The following is a 17,829-nucleotide window of genomic DNA, read 5'->3' as shown; positions in this document are numbered from 1 at the left end:
TTAAAAAAAATTTAAGAAGATGGGGCACCTGGATGGCTCAGTCTATTAGGCATCCAACTTCAGCTCAGGTCATGATCTCATGGTCCATGAGTTTGAGCCCTGCGTCAGGCTCTGTGCTGACAGCTCGGAGCCTAGAGCCTGCCTCAGATTCTGTGTCTCCCTTTCTCTCTGCCCCTCCCCCGCGCACGCGCACGCGCGCTCTCTCTCTCTCTCAAAAGTAAATAAACATTAAAAAAAATTTTTTTTAATTAAAAAAGAAATTACTGTCACATAAAAAACTAATTCCAGGGTGACCGGCTGGCAGAGTCAGTAGACCAGGCGACTCTTGACCTCGGGGTCCTGAGTTCGAGCCCCATGCTGGGCACAGAAATTACTTAGAAATTAAAATAAATAAAAATAAAACAGAACTCCTAGGCCTTCAGAAATCACTTCTGGCTTTAAGGCAAAGTAGCTCTCAGGCAGACTTTTGGTTTTAACAGCTTTATTGAGGTATAATCCATATACCCTACAATTCGTCTATTTAAAATGTAGGCCCCGACAGTTTTTTGGTATATTCACAAACTGCGCAATCACCTTTGGAACTTTCTCATTACCCCAAAAACTCGGGACCCACGGGCAGTCCCTCCTCATCCGCCCCAACCCCACCCCTCTCGCCAGCCACAGACAACCGCTAACTGCTAACGTATGATCGTCTCTACAGATTTGCCTATTCTGGGCATTTCGTATAAATGAAAGCATAAAGTGGTCTTTTGTGACCGCCGTCTCTCACTCAGCATCATCTTCTCAAAGGTCAGGTGGGAGTCAACCGCAGTAAGCCAATCTCTTGACAGGGACCTGAATTTGGAATCTAAGTCTGTTTGGCTTGACGTGTCCGTGTTATCGACAAAAGATCTGATTCTGAAATCTGCACAATCAATCCGAATGCAACACGCACAGGGTCTAAAGAAACGATGCACTCTTGGTAAACAAGTGGTGGAAGTAAACACACGAGGGTTCACAAAATCGGCTTCGCAGACGTGAAGACGCGGCACTGAGTAGACTCCACGGGCCAGTTAACTCCCACAGCAAATCTGAACTGTCGTCTGTGCCCCAGACCAAAGCTCAAACTGCCAGGTGGCCGTTGCGCACAAGTTCGTGACAACCGCTCTGCCTTGAATGCCATCGGCCGGCACCCGTCGACACACAGAACCCAACTCCGACGACTCACCCTCTTACCTGATTTTGGATTTTTTTGGTCTGTTAGTGGTCTCCTCTTCCGCATCAAACAGGGAGACATCCTCGGTGTCATCATTACTGTCCTAGCAGGAAAATTAAATATCCGTGAAGCAAGAGGAAACTCAGTACTTGTGTGTCTCCTACATAGAAGGCACCACGCCAAAATGGAAAGCAGAAGACAGACACAGTCCCGGACATCGGGAATTCACAACCTAGCGAAAGGGCACCCCCGTCAGCTGGCAACGAGCCATCGGAGCCATCGCTACCCCGCTGCTGAGCCTGGGACAAACCATGGGGGGCCAACGACGCTCCTGTAAACTTCCCACGGCTGCGGCTGCGCTCAGGGGCTCCGCTCAGGGGCTCCGTCACCAGCAGGGACCCCTGGGGACAAACTCCATGCTTTTGGCTCCTTCACGAAATCATCTGCCTGCACCCCTGTTTCCCCGACCCCTTCTCACTAGTCTCTGTTTATCCAACGTGAAACCAGCCATGGGGCTCGGAATCTCTTCCTTTCCTGCCTCCTCCATCAATTTCCCCTTTATTTACACTCTCTTGTATCTTAGGTCTTCCTCTGGGACCTCTCCGGTCAGCATATGAACTTCTTCAGGGGTCATTTGTTGCTGGAAAGCGGTTTCAAAAACCCTGAGCCGGGACCTCCCCTTCTGTCTTCCGCCCTCGACGCACAGCCTTTCTCCCTCTCTCGGCCTCGGACCCTCAGGGTGGCTCACACCTCGACCCGCTGGGGCCTCAGCCCAGCCTCAGCCGCAACCACGACGAACCTGCTCTCACCCCTTGCCTGGCGCCAGCCACCCACCACCCACCTGCCTTCACCTCCTCCCTGCCAGACTCCAGCCCCTCATCACCCACAGGGAAATCTTCCTCACAGGACAGTCACACCGGGTCCTTCCCCTCGCAAATCGTTCTCAGCGGTGCTCCTCCGGGTAGAAGGTAAAACTCACCTCCTCCACCCGATCCCCTCCTTCCCTTAGGAAGCTCCCTCCCACTGGGCAGCGCGATACCGTTCTGCCACTACGTGTTCTCAGAAAACACCAGGGGCTCCCATCTGCCTGCCTTTCACATCTTTTCTCCACCCAGAAAGCTCTTCCCTTCTCCATCCCCTACACAGCAAGCCCGCAGGCAACACCAAATCCACCTGGGAAATTTCAGCTACAATACCGAAAGAGCTGAGAAACTTGCCCTGAAATCCCCAGGCTTCCCATTTCCAATCCCCGCCTGCCCGACAATCTTACTACAGCTCTCCAAGGACCACCTCCATCTAGACACTAAGCTCCTGGGAGCAAAGACTGTCACTGTGTTGTAACAAGTCCCGGTGTACCGCATAGCACCCGGCCAGGTGGCACAATATTTCTTGAAGGCGGGAGCGGATGAACAAAGGAGGCAACTGCAGACTGTGATCGGAGCCAGGAGAAACGGGAGTGCAAACGGGAGCACAGAGGAGGAAGCGAATCTTTCCTACCAAAGGGCTCCGGAGGAGAGCTTATGTGCTGGGTGCCGACAGAGCAAGGCCTCCTGCTCACTCCAGTCCCTTGACTAGGTATATTTTCAAAGGCAGAGAGTGGAAACGCACAAGGTCTATGTAGGGGTCCACGGAGTAAGAGAACAGTGAGAGAAGCAGAATGGGAGCTAAGGTTTTAAGAGGAAAACAGACTCAGATCTGAGACCAGTGGTTCTCAACCTTGGCTCACAGGTTGAAACTGCCTTGGGTACAAAACAGAAAGACACAAAGGCAGACAGAAAGATGGAAGGAAGGAAGGAAGGAAGGAAAAGGGAAGAAAAGAGAAAAGAGAAAAGAGAAAAGAGAAGAGAAGAGAAGAGAAGAGAAGAGAAGAAAAGAAAAGAAAAGAAAAGAAAAGAAAAGAAAAGAAAAGAAAAGAAAAAAGAAAAAGAAACCCTGATACCTGATCCCCACCCCAAGGTGGTCTGGGGTGTGGTCTGGGCATCTGGATTTTTTTAAAGCCCCTCAGATGACAATAATGTACAGCCAAGACTGAGATCCACAGTATGATGCTAGGGTCTGAAAAGCCGACACTTCTCCTTGATCCCAACAATCCAATCTATATCCAGCAGATGGGGTGACCTCTCATACATATCATCTCCCTACTTTGACTTCATAAAAATGGACTACCCATCAGAACCATCACCACCTGGCCCCGCCCACCTCTAAGACCTTATCTTGGGCCGCACCCCCTTCTTGAACTGTGGTGGACTGATAATGCCTCCTCTCGGTCCTGGGCCAGACTTCCTGGTGCTAATGCTTGGAATCTGTAAATACGTAACTTTTTAGCAAACAGATTTTTGCAAACAGATTTTTGAATTAAGGAGTTTGAGAGGGGAAGAGTATCCTGGTGCCTCCTTAGCCCTTGACTCGTTTTTGACTTCTGACCTGGAACTATAAGATAAATTTCTATTAAGACACTAAGTTTGGGGCGCCTGGGTGGCGCAGTCAGTTCAGCTTCGAACCTCGGCTCAGGTCATGACCTCCCGGTCAGTGAGTTCGAGCCCCACATCGGGTTCTGTGCTGACAACTCGGAGCCTGGAGCCTGCTTCCGATTCTGTGTCTCCCTCTCTCTCTGCCTCTTGCCTGCTTACATTCTGTCTCTCCCCAAATAAATAAATAAACATTAAAAGATTTAAAAAAGAAAAAGAGTTTGGTTTTGGACCTTTAACCTGAAGATGCTGATACTAAGACTTTTTAAAAAAACTGAGAAGGGGAACCACTAGCATCTTCTAGAATGTTCCGATTTGGGTGTTAAATGAAAATTCTGGCCACTGTATGGAGAAGCTGGGAGAAGGAGGGGAAAGACAAAGGCACAAAGCTGTGAAGCTTTGTGCCAAGAAGCAATGGCTTGGTCTCCGGAGGAGGCAGTGGAGGTGGCGAAAAACATCCAGATTCCAAATACGTTTTAGAGTGGAAATGACGGGATTTGCTGACAGGCTGAACGTGGGGGCAAGAGAAAAGGGGTTAAGGAAGATTCCAAAGTTTTTGTCCTGAGCAGCTAAAAATGAAAGCACCAAAGACAGACGCTTGGGCACTCCCAATATTTAGGGGTCAGAAAGATGAGGAGTAAGCACTGGGGGCTGGAGAGGATGTGCTAAGGCCTAGGAGCTGAACCAGGGGGGTGGTGTCCGGGAAGTCAGGGGAAGAAAGTGCTTCCAGGAGGAGGGTCAAATCAACCGTATCAAATGCTGCTCACAAGGAGGATGAAAACCACAGAGACTACTGTATTTCTTGCTTTTTTTTTTTTTTTAATGTTTCTTTTTTGAGAGAGTGCAAATGGGGTAGGAGCGGAGAGAGAGGGCGACACAGAACCCAAAGCAGGCTCCAGGCTCTGAGCTGTCAGCACAGAGCCCGATGTGCGGCTCCAACCCACGAGCCATGAGGTCATGACCAGAGCCGAAGTCGGATTCTTAACCCACTTAGTGGCCCCAAGACCACTGTATTTCTAACCGGTCATCAGTGACCTCACTAAGAGCAGTTTCAGGATGGCAGACGGAAGAGGGAGAAAACCAGACTAGAACGGACACAAGAGACCACGGAAAAAGTAAGTGACAAGTACAAATAAATCTTAAGTAACTAAGAATGGGGTGATACCTCAAAGGGCGTTTAGAGTGAAGTTTTTATTTTTTAAGGCAGGAGAAATTAAAGCATGTTTATATGTTAACTTAAACTTTGGTGGCGCCTGGGTGGCTCAGCCGGTTGGGCCTCCGACTCTTGATTTCGGCCCAGGTCATGATCTCAAGGTTCACAGGATCAAGCCCCCCTTCAGGGCTCTGCGCTGACCGCACAGAGCCTGCTTGGGATTCTCTCTCCCTCTCTGCCCTTTCCCCAGCTTGCACCTGCGCTCGCTCTCAAAATAAATAAATTTTTAAAAAACAAGCTTTTAAAAACGGAAAGAGGGGCGCCTGGGTGGCTCAGTCGGTTGCGCGTCTGACTTCAGCTCAGGTCACGATCTCACGGTCCGTGAGTTCGAGCCCCGCGTCGGGCTCTGGGCTGAGGGCTCAGAGCCTGGAGCCTGCTTCTGATTCTGTGTCTCCCTCTCTCTCTGCCCCTCCCCCGTTCATGCTCTGTCTCTGTCTCAAAAATAAATAAACGTTAAAAAAAATTTTTTTTAAAAAACGGAAAGAAAACAGTGATGATGGAGAAAAGCAAAGAGAGAATTGCTGGAGCACCACCTTCCAGCAGGCCAGAGGCACGGAAACCAGTGCACGAGTAGGCAGGATGGCCTAAGGATGGAGAATGAACAGGAAAAGAAAGGCAGAGTATATGGGAGATCCCGGGCAAAGATGCATATGGCTGGTGGTGTGAAATTCTCTTCTGATGGCTTCTACTTTCTCGGTGGACGCAGAGGGACGGAAGGAAGGCTGAAGGTCTGAGGAAAGAGGAACCTCAGTAGTGGCCCAGGAGGGTGGGAGAGGGAGGAGCCTGTGGGAACGTGGGGATGAGTGCCTGGCAGCCTTAAGGGCCCGCTTGAGGTTCATGGTCACAAACTGGACCTGGGAACGGTCCGTATGGCTGTGTGTTTTTCTCCAGCTTCCTTCAGCCTGGATGCAGGTTCAGAAAGCAGAATCGAACCATCATTGGATCTTGTCTACTCAAGCAACCTCCTTAGAGTGGTCTTTACTGACCATAAATTCTAAGGCTGCCCTATTCCCAGATACTTGCTATATACGTCACTTTGTCTTTGCTGTCATTACCTGGAAGCATCCTCATATGTAACTAGTTAGGTCTTCCCACCCCAACCTATCGACAAGCCCCCACCCCCCAGTACCCTACAACTCACACATTTCAGGGTAAGAAATGTGTGCCGTTCACAGCCCTATCCTAGGGCCTAGAACGGTGCCATAGTAATCCCTCAATGGGGAAAAAAAAAAAAAAAAAAAAGCTATGGATACTCAAGTGAAAGTGCACGATAAACAGCAAAAAGCTTGTTTTGTTTTGTTTTGTTTAACCTAGGAAGAGATGATTCTTCTTCCTCATCTCTGGTCTAGACCTGCAAACTGTAATTAACTCTAAGGGCACAGCCGTGACCATCGAAGTGATCAACAATCACCATTAGTGTTACTTCGGCAACAAGCACTTGACTGCAAGGGCCTGGCGGTGTCTCCCACTCCTGCAGGATCGCACTGCACCCCCGAAAGTCCCCGAATGGTTGGGGAAAGCCAGACCACCCGCAACTTCACACCGAGGGCGTTTCCTCAGCACGGCACCGGCACCCGTGCGATCCGGCGCCCCACCTCTGCTGGCGATGCGCTTCTGCACACCCCGCAGCCGTCCCTCCGAGGCTCAGCCGGGGCACCCCCCACCCCCCACCGAGGCCTCGGGGCCCCAACCACGCTCCCTCCGGCTCCCCAACCCCGGGGCTCGGTCAGCCAGCGGGGGGCGCGGGCACAACGGCCCCGGGACGCCAGACTCGCGCCCCCCCGGGACCCAGCAAGCCCGGCGCCCAGCCACACCCACCCTCACGACGCGCCCGCGGCCCCTCACCTGCTGCAACATGACCGCCCTGCGCCAGGCCCACTTCCGGGAGCCACGTCAGCGCGGCCACTGACGCGACCAGGTCCCCACAGGAGGGGAGGAGCAAAGCACAAGCTCAGCCCGTCCCCGCTTCCGCTTCCAGGTGCTTTGCGGGAGGAGGAACTGAGGAGGCGTGGCTTCCGGGGCGGGACGAGCGTGTGGGCGCGGCGCCCGGGGGCGGGGCGGTCTCGGGGCGGGACGCGAGATCCGGGGGCGGGGCGAGTGCGGGGGACGGTGCGTCGGGGGCGGGGCAGGGGGGGGAGAGGCGAGCGTGTGGGCGGGGCGCCGGGGGCGCGGCAAATGTCTGGGACGCTATTTAGAAGGAACCGGGCAGGGGACTCGAGTTTTATTGTGGGAGGAAAATCGACGCCTGCAAACAATAAGGAATAAAGCGGGTGAGAGCGTGTGTTTGAGTCCCGACTTCTCCGGGTACTAGCTACCAAATAACCTTATATACTCTTTCCTCAGTTTTGTAAAGTGAGGATGATGATGGTATCCGAACAGGGTTAAGTGTGCTTAGTAAATAGTAAGTGTAATTCTTAATATTGTTCTAAATTTAATCTCCGGTGATGTCATTTTGCTCCATGAAGGATCTGAAATTCAGAGATTTTTACATCATCTTTGAAACTGTGACTGTAACGGTGTGATTATAAGAATATCCTATCGGGGGGCGCCTGGGTGGCGCAGTCGGTTGAGCGTCCGACTTCAGCCAGGTCACGATCTCGCGGTCTGTGAGTTCGAGCCCCGCGTCGGGCTCTGGGCTGATGGCTCAGAGCCTGGAGCCTGCTTCCGATTCTGTGTCTCCCTCTCTCTCTGCCCCTCCCCCGTTCATGCTCTCTCTCTGTCCCAAAAAAAATAAATAAACATTGAAAAAAAAGAATATCCTATCGGCCTGACCTACATCAGCGTGCTACTGGAACACTCATAATGTGTATTAGCACATTTCCTTCATCCAGGGGATCCTTTACGTTGAAATCACAATTTTTACCTTGCTATTTGCCGGTGCTACTTTAAACTTAATATCCTAGGGGCTCCTGGGTTAAGCGTCCGACTTCCGCTCAGGTTATGAACTCTCAGTTCGTGATGCCAGCCCGGAGTCAGGCTCTGTGCTGACAGCTCAGAACCTGGAGCCTTCTTTGGATTCTGTGTCTCCCTCTCTCTCTGTTCCTCCCCCACTCACACTCTGTCTCTCTTTCTCAAAGATAAATGATTTAAAAAAGATGTTTTTAATCAGAGACAGAATGCGAGTGGGTTAGAGGCAGAGAGAGGGGGAGACACAGAATCCCAAGCAGGCTCCAGGCTGCACGCTGTCAGCTCAGATCCTGATGGGGGACTCGAACTCACTAGCCGCAAGATCATGACCCTAGCTGAAGTCAGATGCTTAATGGACTGAGCCACCCAGGGCCCCCCCAAAAAAAACTTTTTCAATAAATAAATAAACTTAATATCCTAATAATGAAAAAAATAAATTCTTAAAGGAGAGAAACCTTGGCAAAGAATTAGGGTCCCACACTTGGAGGTGAAAAGCGAAGGCCCTGAAGAGGTGGCCTGTGCCTCTAGCCTGCCCATGCCATGTGTTTGGCGCCCCATCCAGTGTGTGGGTTGTGGAGTTTTGTGTTGTTTTTGGTTTGCATTCTACTTGAATTCATTACCACCTGTATAGGAAAGTCTCAGTTCATCTCTCTGCTGTGCAGGGAAAAGCCCACTTCTTCCCTACTGTACTTCTCTGCTGTCTCTTTTACTCCTCACATAAAACACTTCACTTCTGGTCACCAGATGTGTGGGAGTTCCTGCCCCACACCAAGCAGTTCTCAGTGACAGCAGCTGGGTGTCCTACAATTCAATTCAATTCTGACATTTTAAAGAGATAGAGCCAGATCCCACACGTTATGGGCTCAGTCCCAGAAGACTCTCGTGCGTGCCAGCTCTCCCTCTCTCTTTCTGTCTCTCACATACACTCATTCTTCACACGCCAGTTGGAAAACCAGTTTATCACTGCGCTCCTGACCAACCGACTATAGATTTGAGGTTCCGATGACCCTCCCTCTTGAGTTCAAGTAATTTGCTAGAGGAGTTCACAGAACTCGAGGAAACACTTACATGTGCCCGCTTATTAAAAGATACAGATGAACAACCGGACAAAGAGACACATATAGGCAAGGCCTGGGAGGGTCCATGGAGTTGGGGTGCATCACCCTCCCAGTGCATGGATGTGTGCACCAATCTGGAAGCACTCTGAACCCCATACTGTTGAGATTTTTACGGAGGTTTCATCACCGTAGGCATGATGGATCATCAACTCCACTTCCAGCCCCTCTCTCCTCTCTGGAGAGATGTGGGGTGGGGCTAAAAATCCCAAGCTTTCTGGTGACCGACCAGCCCCCATCGAGGACCCATCCAGGAGCCCACTCTGAGTCGCCTGGTTAAAAAGAAGAGATGTTCCTGGTGTTCATATCACTTAGGAATTTATAAGGGTTTCAGGAGCTCTGTGCCAGGAACTGGGGGCAGAGACCAATATATATTTTCTACTATCTCACACCATCCTGTGGTCATGCTGAGCCACGGAGTAGGAGGCTTGAGCTCTCCAATCGCTCCAGTAGTGTGCCGCCCTCTTTTACCTGCCTGGTCCCCGACACCATCTTGGAAGGTCTAAGTAGAAACATCCACACACTTGATATTAGTGTCCCTCTTCGAAGAAAAGATGTCCATGCCCAATTCTCTTCCATAAGAGCCCTGAGAAGGAAAAGAACGCATAACGTTCTCCAATGCAATAGGTCAACCCCATTGAGGGTATCTCCTTTTAGATGCTTAACTGAGCTCATTGAACTTCATCAGGCTTCCGTGCAAAAATACCCGAGAGTTCCAATGCATTATTCTAACACAATCCCATTATTCATGTGCGATCAGAATGGTAGCCCTCAACTGGTAATGATGAGTGGTATTCAATTTCCAATGATCACTTTCCCATCTCCCACCAGTGAAGTTGGGCTTTCATAAGTTTCGGTGGTTTTCAGTGGGAACACAGATGCCAATCGCTCCCAGTTCCCAGCTCCCCCTCTTTTCTTACTTTGATTGTATCAATTCTTTGGCTTCTAGGAAGATAATTCGGACTCCCCACATTGCCAAGGGCCAGTCCAAAACAAACAAACAAACAAACAAAACAAGTGGCCAAACCCCGACATCCACTTGGTTTTCTGTTTATTGTAAGATGTTCACGCCCCAAGGCTGGTTCAGATAAACATGTTTTGTCCAAGTTCAGGAGCCGCTATTTTCCCTTGCTTCAGGAAATTATCTATAGGCAGGCCTTGGATCTTCCTGATCCATGCAGATTTGCTGGCTTTTTCTGGATCGAGCACTTTAGTGGGCTTCCTGGCCTGATACTCCTTCGTCTTGGCCTCCCTGTACTCTTTCTCCTCCCTTACAGTCAACAACATGAACTGAGTGTTCGCTCTAAAGGGGTCAAGGGTCGTACAGAAGTGAGGTCGTTCTCTCTTGATAGATTTGGTTGTCATGCCCGCTGGTGGAGCCAGCATGCGGTTCGGTTTAATGACCTGCGTGCTGGTTAATGGGCTGAAGGTGCGCACGGTCCCGTCGATGGAGCTGGTCACTTGGTCTTCACCCTTGCAGCTGCCGGTGAGTCGGGGGTGGATTATCACGGGCTGGGGTATGGTGGACTGGACTCGGGGACTGTGCAAAGAGTTCTTCAGGTTGGGCTGCAGTTTCTGGATCTCCAGGGGAATGTTGGTTTGTTTCACATCTATGGGAGGCTCGCTGCGCCTCAACCTATCAACTGCGTGTTGGATTGATTTTCCTTTGAAACTCAAGACCTTCCTTGGGTGTGGAATTGAAGGTCCCTGGGCATCGATGACTTGGGTTTGCGGCCTACGGGGATAGGCAAATGCCCCCGAATTATGGGCCTGCTGCAGGGCATTAACGGTCAGTAGGAACTGGTCAGGTGACATAGGGATTTGCCAGGACTTTTTCTTCGAGCACTTGATCATGTCTACGGGGCGTCTTTCTTTTTGAATTTTCTCATCATCTGGTTTTTCAAAAAAAGAAAACAAAAGCAAGTCAGAGTGTTCCATGAAAAATAGTAATTCGTTATGCATGAAAGTTAAACCCGTTATGGGGCGCCTGGGTGGCGCAGTCGGTTAAGCCTCCGACTTCAGCCAGGTCACGATCTCGCGGTCCGTAAGTTCAAGCCCCGCGTCAGGCTCTGGGCTGAAGGCTCGGAGCCTGGAGCCTGTTTCCGATTCTGTGTCTCCCTCTCTCTCTGCCCCTCCCCCGTTCATGCTCTGTCTCTCTCTGTCCCAAAGATAAATAAAAAACGTTGAAAAAAAATTTAAAAAAAAAAAAAAAGAAAGTTAAACCCGTCTGAGGTCTTTGCTGTCCAATGGGTATGCCGTCATGTGGGCAAAAATCCTCTATAACGCTAGAAATTATGACATATTCAACACAACAAGTTTTTACGAAATACACTGGTATTTGTGTACAAGTGTGTATTAAGCTCTAGATATGCATATTTTGGAGGGAACATATGTGATCCCAATGTTCCACACATTTTGTGACTTCCCTGTGGGAAGGTGCTTTCTACCTCATTTATGATTCACACAAAATAGGCCTTATAAATTTATAGTAACAAATCTCTATTTTTTTTAATGTTTATTTATCTTGAGAGAGAGCACAAGCGAGGGAGGGGCAAAGAGAGAGGGAGAGAGAGAATCCCAAGCAGGCTCAGCACTGTCAGCACTGAGCCAGACATGGGGTTCAGTCCCATGGACCGTGAGATCATGACCTGAGCTGAAACCAAGAGTTGGACGCTTAACCGACTGAGCCACCAGGTGCCCCACCGATCTCTATTTTTAAACAAAAACTGCATCACAAAGTTTGACCTCTATCTTATTAATTATTTATCAAATTTGATTCCAAATGATCTTTGGACATTTTCCAAACTCAAAACTGCATCAAAATATACAGCCTAAATATATCACAATGTGACCAAAAAAGGCATTTCCTGAACAAGAGTTCCTAAACTGTTTTTTAACGATAGCAGCAGTTCTAAAAGTCACTTGACAGGGATAAGAGATTCATTCTGACATGCTGCATGACGGTCAAGACTTCCAAGGTGCCTAATGCCTAGAAGTAACAAGGATGTCTTCACATGTGAGCAAATCTATTATCTCTCTTTCACTTGGGCTTTTCCCTCCCTCCAATACCTCACAGATACACTGAAAGCATTATCCCCATTTTACGAAAGGAATAACTGAGTCATGAAAGTCATTGTCTAGTCTGACCTAACAATTAAAAGTCTGTACGTGGGTTGCCTGGGTGGCTCAGTCAGTTAAGCGTCCAACTTTGGCTCAGGTCATGATCTCACGGTTCGTGGGTTCGAGCCCCGTGTCGGGCTCTGGGCTGACGGCTCGGAGCCTGGAGCCTGTTTCAGATTCTGTGTCTCCCTCTCTCTCTGCCCCTCCCCCACTTGCACTGTCTCTCTCTCTCTCTCTCTCCCTCTCTCTCTCTCTCTCTCTGTCAAAAATAAATAAACATTAAAAACAATCTGTACCCCAAACTATACCAATGCATAACTAGCAAATAAAATGCAACAGTGTGCTGAACATATAATTTTCCTTGACAAAATAGGTTTTATCCCAAGATGTTTGTGTATGGGCACACTAAGATGGGATGAAGCTTCAAATATCTCCCTGTCCACTTTGTTAAATAAATAATATTTTATTAAATTATTAAATGTTAAATTATTACATTAAATAGTATTTAATAATTATAATATTGAATTGATGATTAAATATTGTTAAATTGATGTTAAAATAGTAAATAGTAAAATATTAAATATTTTTACTAAAGCATATAAAACTAAATAAAATTAAGATGTTAAAATCTTCCCCACTGTCCTTTTTAATCCCAGAATCAACCACTCTGTGTGTGTGTGTATGTGTGTACATGAAAACACACAGTTTTTCTCCTTTAGAAAAAGGAATTGTTTTGGGGCACATGGGTGGCTCAGTTAGTTAAGCATCTGACTTCGTCTCAGGTCACGATCCCACAATTTGTGGGTTTGAGCCCCACGTCGGGCTCTGCGCTGACAGCTCAGAGCCTGGAGCCTGCTTCAGATTCTGTGTCTCACTCTTTCTGTCCCTCCCCCACTCATGCTCTGTCTCTCGCTCTCTCTCTCTCAAAAACAAAAAATAAAAACATTAAAAAAAGGAATTGTGTTGGGGCGCCTGGGTGGCTCAGTCGGTTGAGCGTCCGACTTCAGCTCAGGTCACAATCTCACCGTCCGTGAGTTCAAGCCCCACGTCGGGCTCTGGGCTGATGGCTCAGAGCCTGGAGCCTGCTTCTGATTCTGTGTCTCCCTCTCTCTGTCCCTCCCACGTTCATGCTCTGTCTCTCTCTGTCTCAAAAATAAATTAAAAAAACGTTAAAAAAAAAAAAAAAGGAATTGTGTCAAGAAAGTGGGGGTAGAGAGAACATACCTCAACATAATAAAGGCCAGACATGAAAATCCACAACCAACATTATACTCCATGGTGAAAACTGAAAGCTTTTACCCTAAGATCAGGAATAAGACAAGGATGTCCACTCTCACCACGTTTATTCAATGTAGTACTGGAAGTGCTAGCCATAGCAATCAGATAAGAAAAAGAAATAAGAAGTGTCCACGTTGGTAAAGAAGTTAAACTGTCAATATTTCCGGATGACATGATACTATACATAGAAAATTCTTAAGACTACCAAAACACTACTGGAAGTAGTGAGTGCATTCCAGAAAGTTGCAGGATGCAAAATTAGTAGCAGAAATTCGTAGCATTTATATACACTAATAATGAAGCAGCAGAAAGAAAAATTTTAAAAACACTCCCATTTTCAACTGCACCGAGAATAATAAAATACCTAGAAATAAACTTAATCAAAGAGGTGAGACTTATACTCTGAACTATAAGACATTGATGAAAGAAATTGACATTGACATTGAATTGACATTCAATTGACATTCAATTGACATTGGATTGACTATAAGACATTGATGACAGAAAACAGGTATTCCATGCTTACGGACTGGAAAAATTAATATTGTTAAAATATCCATATTTCCCAAAGCCATCTACAGATTCAGTGTAATCCCTGAACAATATACCAACAGCATTTTTCACAAAACTAGAAGAAAAAACACCGAAATACGTATGAAGCCACAAAAGACCTCAAATAGCCAAAGCCATCTTAAGAAAGAAAAACAAAGCTGGAGGTATCAGAATTCAGATTTTAATATACACTAGAAGGCTGTAGTAATCAAAACAGCATGGTGCTGGCATTCAAAAAAAAGAAAGAGAGACATAGACCAATGGAACAGAACACAGAGCCCAGAAATAAACCCGTAATTATATGGTCAATCTATGACACAGAAAGCAAGAATATACAATGGGGAAAAACAGTCTCTTCAATGAATGGTGCTGGGAAAACTGGACAGCTGCAACCAAAAGAATGAAACTGGACCACCCTTTAACGCTACACACAAAAATAAACTCAAAATAGATTAAAGACCTAAATGTGAGACCCGAAGCCATAAAAATCCTAGAACACAGGCAGTAATCTGTCTGACATCAGTCGTAGCAAGATTTTTCTAGATACGTCTCCTAGGTCTCCTAAGGCAAGGGGAACAAAAGCAAAAAAAAAAAAAAAAAAAAGTGGGGGGGAGAACATCAGGACTACATCAAAATAAAAGGCTTTTGCACGCAGCAAAGGAAACCACCAAGAAAACAAAAAGGTAACCTACTGAAGGGTGGAAGATATTTGCAAATGATCTATCCGACCAGCGGTTAATATCCAAAATATGTAAAGAACTTACACAACTCATCACCAAAACAACAACCCAATTTAAAAAATGGGCAGTGGACCTGAATAGACATTTTGCCAAAGAAGACACACGGATGGTCAACAGATGCATGAAAAGATGCTCAACATCTCTAATAATTTGCAGAGAAATGCAAATCAAAACCACAATGAGATACCATTTTGCACCTGTCAGAATGACTAAAATAAAAAATACAAGATACAAGCATTGGCAAGAATGTGGAGAGAAAGGAACTCTCGTGCACTGTTCGTAGGAATGCAAATCAGTGGAGCCATGGTGGAAAACAGTATGGAGTATTTCCACTATTGGATATTTACCCAAAGAAAACAAAAACACTAATTCAATATATGCATCCTTATGTTTATTATAGCATTATTTACAATAGCCAAGATATGGAAGCAACGTAGATGTCCAACAATAGATGAATGGATTATGAAGATGTTTAAGCAGTCATAAAAAGAATGACACTGTGCCATTTGAGACAACACAGAGAGTACCTGGAGGGTATGATGCTAAGTGCAACAAGTCAAACCAAGAAAGACAAATACCACCAGATTTCACTCAAAAGTGGAATCTTAAAAAACAACAACAACAACAACAATAAACGAATAAAAGTAGAATCAGACCTATAAATACAGAGATGGTTGCCAGAGGGAAGGGGGTGGGGGAAGAATGAGCAAAATGGGTGAAGGGGAGTGGGAGATACAGGCTTCCAGTTACTAAATGAGTAAGTCATGGAAATAAAAGGCACAGCATAAGGAATACAGTCAATGATATTGTAATAGCAATGTAATGGGGACATAGCATAATGTGTTAACTTGTCAAATCAGTATGTCATTTACTTGAAACTAATGTAACATTGTGTGTCAACAAACTCACATTTTTTTTTAATCTTTATTTTTGAGAGAGAGACAGAGTGCAAGCAGGGGAGGGACGGGGTGGGGGTGGGGGGGACACAGAATCCAAAGCGGGCTCCAGGCTCCAAGCCGTCAGCACAGAGCCCAATGTGGGGCTTGAACCCACAGACCGTGAGATCATGACCTGAGCCAAAGTCGGATGCTCAACCAACTGAGCCACCCAGGCACCCCCCAAATTTTTTAAAAAAGGAATTGTGATAACTCATTGTTCACTAGGGTGTCTTTTTTCATATAATAATATATCACGGATCTCTTTCCAAGTCAATACATGTAGGTCCTCATGATACAATTTTTAGCTGTTAGCGAGTATTCCATAGTGTGAATTTTTCCGTATCTACTTCATCACTGCCCGCTGGTGGACATTTAGCTTGTTAGTGATCCACCTCAAAGAAATGCAGAAACTATTTTTACTTACCGTATAAGCAAGTACAAAATGATGGCTAACACCCATCATGGCTAAATTTGGACATGCCTGGGTGTGGTGGGAGCTCTCATGCACTGTTGGTGGGACTGTAAATTGGTATATCATTTTTAAAGATAACTATGGCAATATCTTTCTAATTTTTTTCCAAATCCAATCAGCTATGTTAGTGTTCCCCTCTTTTGGTATTATGTTTTTTCATTTTAATTCCAGTATAGTCAACATGCAGCATTATATTAGCCTCAGGTGTAGTGACTCGACCATTCTGTACATTACTCAGTGCTCATCAAGATAAGCGTACTCTTAATTCCCTTTACCTATTTCACCCATCCCCCCACTCACCTCCCCTCTGGCAACCATCTGTTTGTTCTCCATAGTTAAGGGTCTGTTGTTTGGTATCTTTTTTTCTTTGTTCCTTTGATTTCTTATATTCCACATATGACTGAAATCATACGGTACTTGTCTTTCCCTGACTAACTTATTTCGCTTACCATTATACGCTCTAGATCTATCCGTGTTGTTGCAAATGGCAAGATTTCATTCTTTTTATGGCTGAGTAATATTTCAGTGTGTGTATGTGTGTGTGTGTGTATGTGCGTGTGTATGCACAAATATATATATAATGTACATATGTGGGGTATATATATGTATATATTTGTATATAGTATATGTATATATGCAAGTAAATACACACACACACACACACACACACACACACAACCCACATCTTCTTTATCCATTCCTCTACTGATGGACACTTGGGTTGCTTCCATAATTTGGCTATCGTAACTAATGCTGCAATAAACATAGGGGTGCGATATCAATATCTTTCCAATTTTTTTATGTTTATATATCTTTAAGAGAGAGAGTGTGTGAGAGCAGGGGAGGGGCAGAGGGAGGGAGACAGAGGATCTGAAGCAGGCTCTGTGCTGACAGCAGAGAGCCCGATATGGGGCTTGAACTCACGAACTGTGAGATCATGACCTGAGCCGAAGTGCGGCGCTTAACCTACTGAGCCACCCAGGTGCCCCGATACCTTTCTAACTGTTAAGGGCCGTTATCCTTTGTCTTGGCAATGCCACTGCTAAGACTTTACCCTTGCAGGTATACCTGTACAGGTACATAAACATACGTATGTTCAAGGATATAGTAGAGCCCTTGTTAGTAGAGCCCTCCTGAAACTTCACCTTGAAGCTAGTCTCTGCAGGGAGTTTGACTCAAGTGCTATCCGATTAACCAAAAATATTTGAAAGGCATTTTAAATCTTTACCACAGTCTCTCCAAAACAACAAAGAGACATTCTATTCCTGATGACACAACAGTCCCAGAAGTGAGAAGTCTCAGTGGCAGGGAGGAGGCAGGCTGTGAGACCAAAACTGGAAAGGCAGCTCTTACAGAAGTTCTCACGCTGTGCGTAAGGGAACAATGAAGGAAAACCAATCACCCTTAAGAAAAGCCAGACATTTTATCCCTTCTGAATTCTCAAAGATAAGCAAGGTCATGGGCTTGCTGAAAAACTAGATGGGGAAAAGTGAGCAAGCAAGAGAGAGAGAGAGAGGATCCTGCCCCTGATCCAGAATAAAGTATCACCGTTTGTCGTATCCCCTGCAAGGATTTTTGCTTCCAAACTCTCTTGCCCACCATCTATGCCCCCTTGTTTCCTTACAAACAGGACTCGCCCTCTTCCTGCCATATCTTCGGGGTGATTTTGACTTTCCTTGACTTTGAGGTGCCTCTGTTAACACTCCTACATGAAGATTGAGGAGGAAGTCATAGTAATTATATAATTTGATTAGGTCTACATAAGGGGGGGGGTGGCGCATAGCTGGTCATCGAATGATTTTCACCCAGACTATCACCTTGTTTGTTGTTG

The 17,829-nt window shown here is 46.5% G+C and overlaps 2 protein-coding genes across 5 annotated transcripts in view; both read right to left on the bottom strand.

Moving 5' to 3' along the window:
- Positions 1-6,850, bottom strand: part of TVP23C (trans-golgi network vesicle protein 23 homolog C) — a 23,146-nt gene extending 16,296 nt beyond the window's left edge. Inside the window, exons 1-2 of the mRNA XM_040453149.1 lie at positions 6,722-6,850; positions 1,216-1,298 (exon numbers count right to left, since the gene is read on the bottom strand). Coding sequence (XP_040309083.1) covers positions 1,216-1,298; positions 6,722-6,733 — 95 coding nt within the window. The 5' untranslated portion in view covers positions 6,734-6,850. The remainder of the gene's footprint in view (positions 1-1,215; positions 1,299-6,721) is intronic.
- A 3,082-nt stretch (positions 6,851-9,932) lies between these two features.
- Positions 9,933-17,829, bottom strand: part of FBXW10B (F-box and WD repeat domain containing 10B) — a 34,412-nt gene continuing 26,515 nt past the window's right edge. For all 4 annotated transcript variants that reach the window (XM_040453145.1, XM_040453148.1, XM_040453146.1 and 1 more), the window contains one exon: positions 9,933-10,790. In XM_040453145.1, coding sequence (XP_040309079.1) covers positions 9,982-10,790 — 809 coding nt within the window. In that variant the 3' untranslated portion in view covers positions 9,933-9,981. The remainder of the gene's footprint in view (positions 10,791-17,829) is intronic.

This window comes from Herpailurus yagouaroundi, unplaced genomic scaffold, assembly GCF_014898765.1.
Source record: "Herpailurus yagouaroundi ecotype Mexico unplaced genomic scaffold, PumYag 208, whole genome shotgun sequence".
NCBI lineage: Eukaryota > Metazoa > Chordata > Mammalia > Carnivora > Felidae > Herpailurus > Herpailurus yagouaroundi.
The sequence above is the reverse complement of the archived record's forward strand: the minus strand, read 5'-3'. Positions and strand labels throughout refer to the sequence as shown.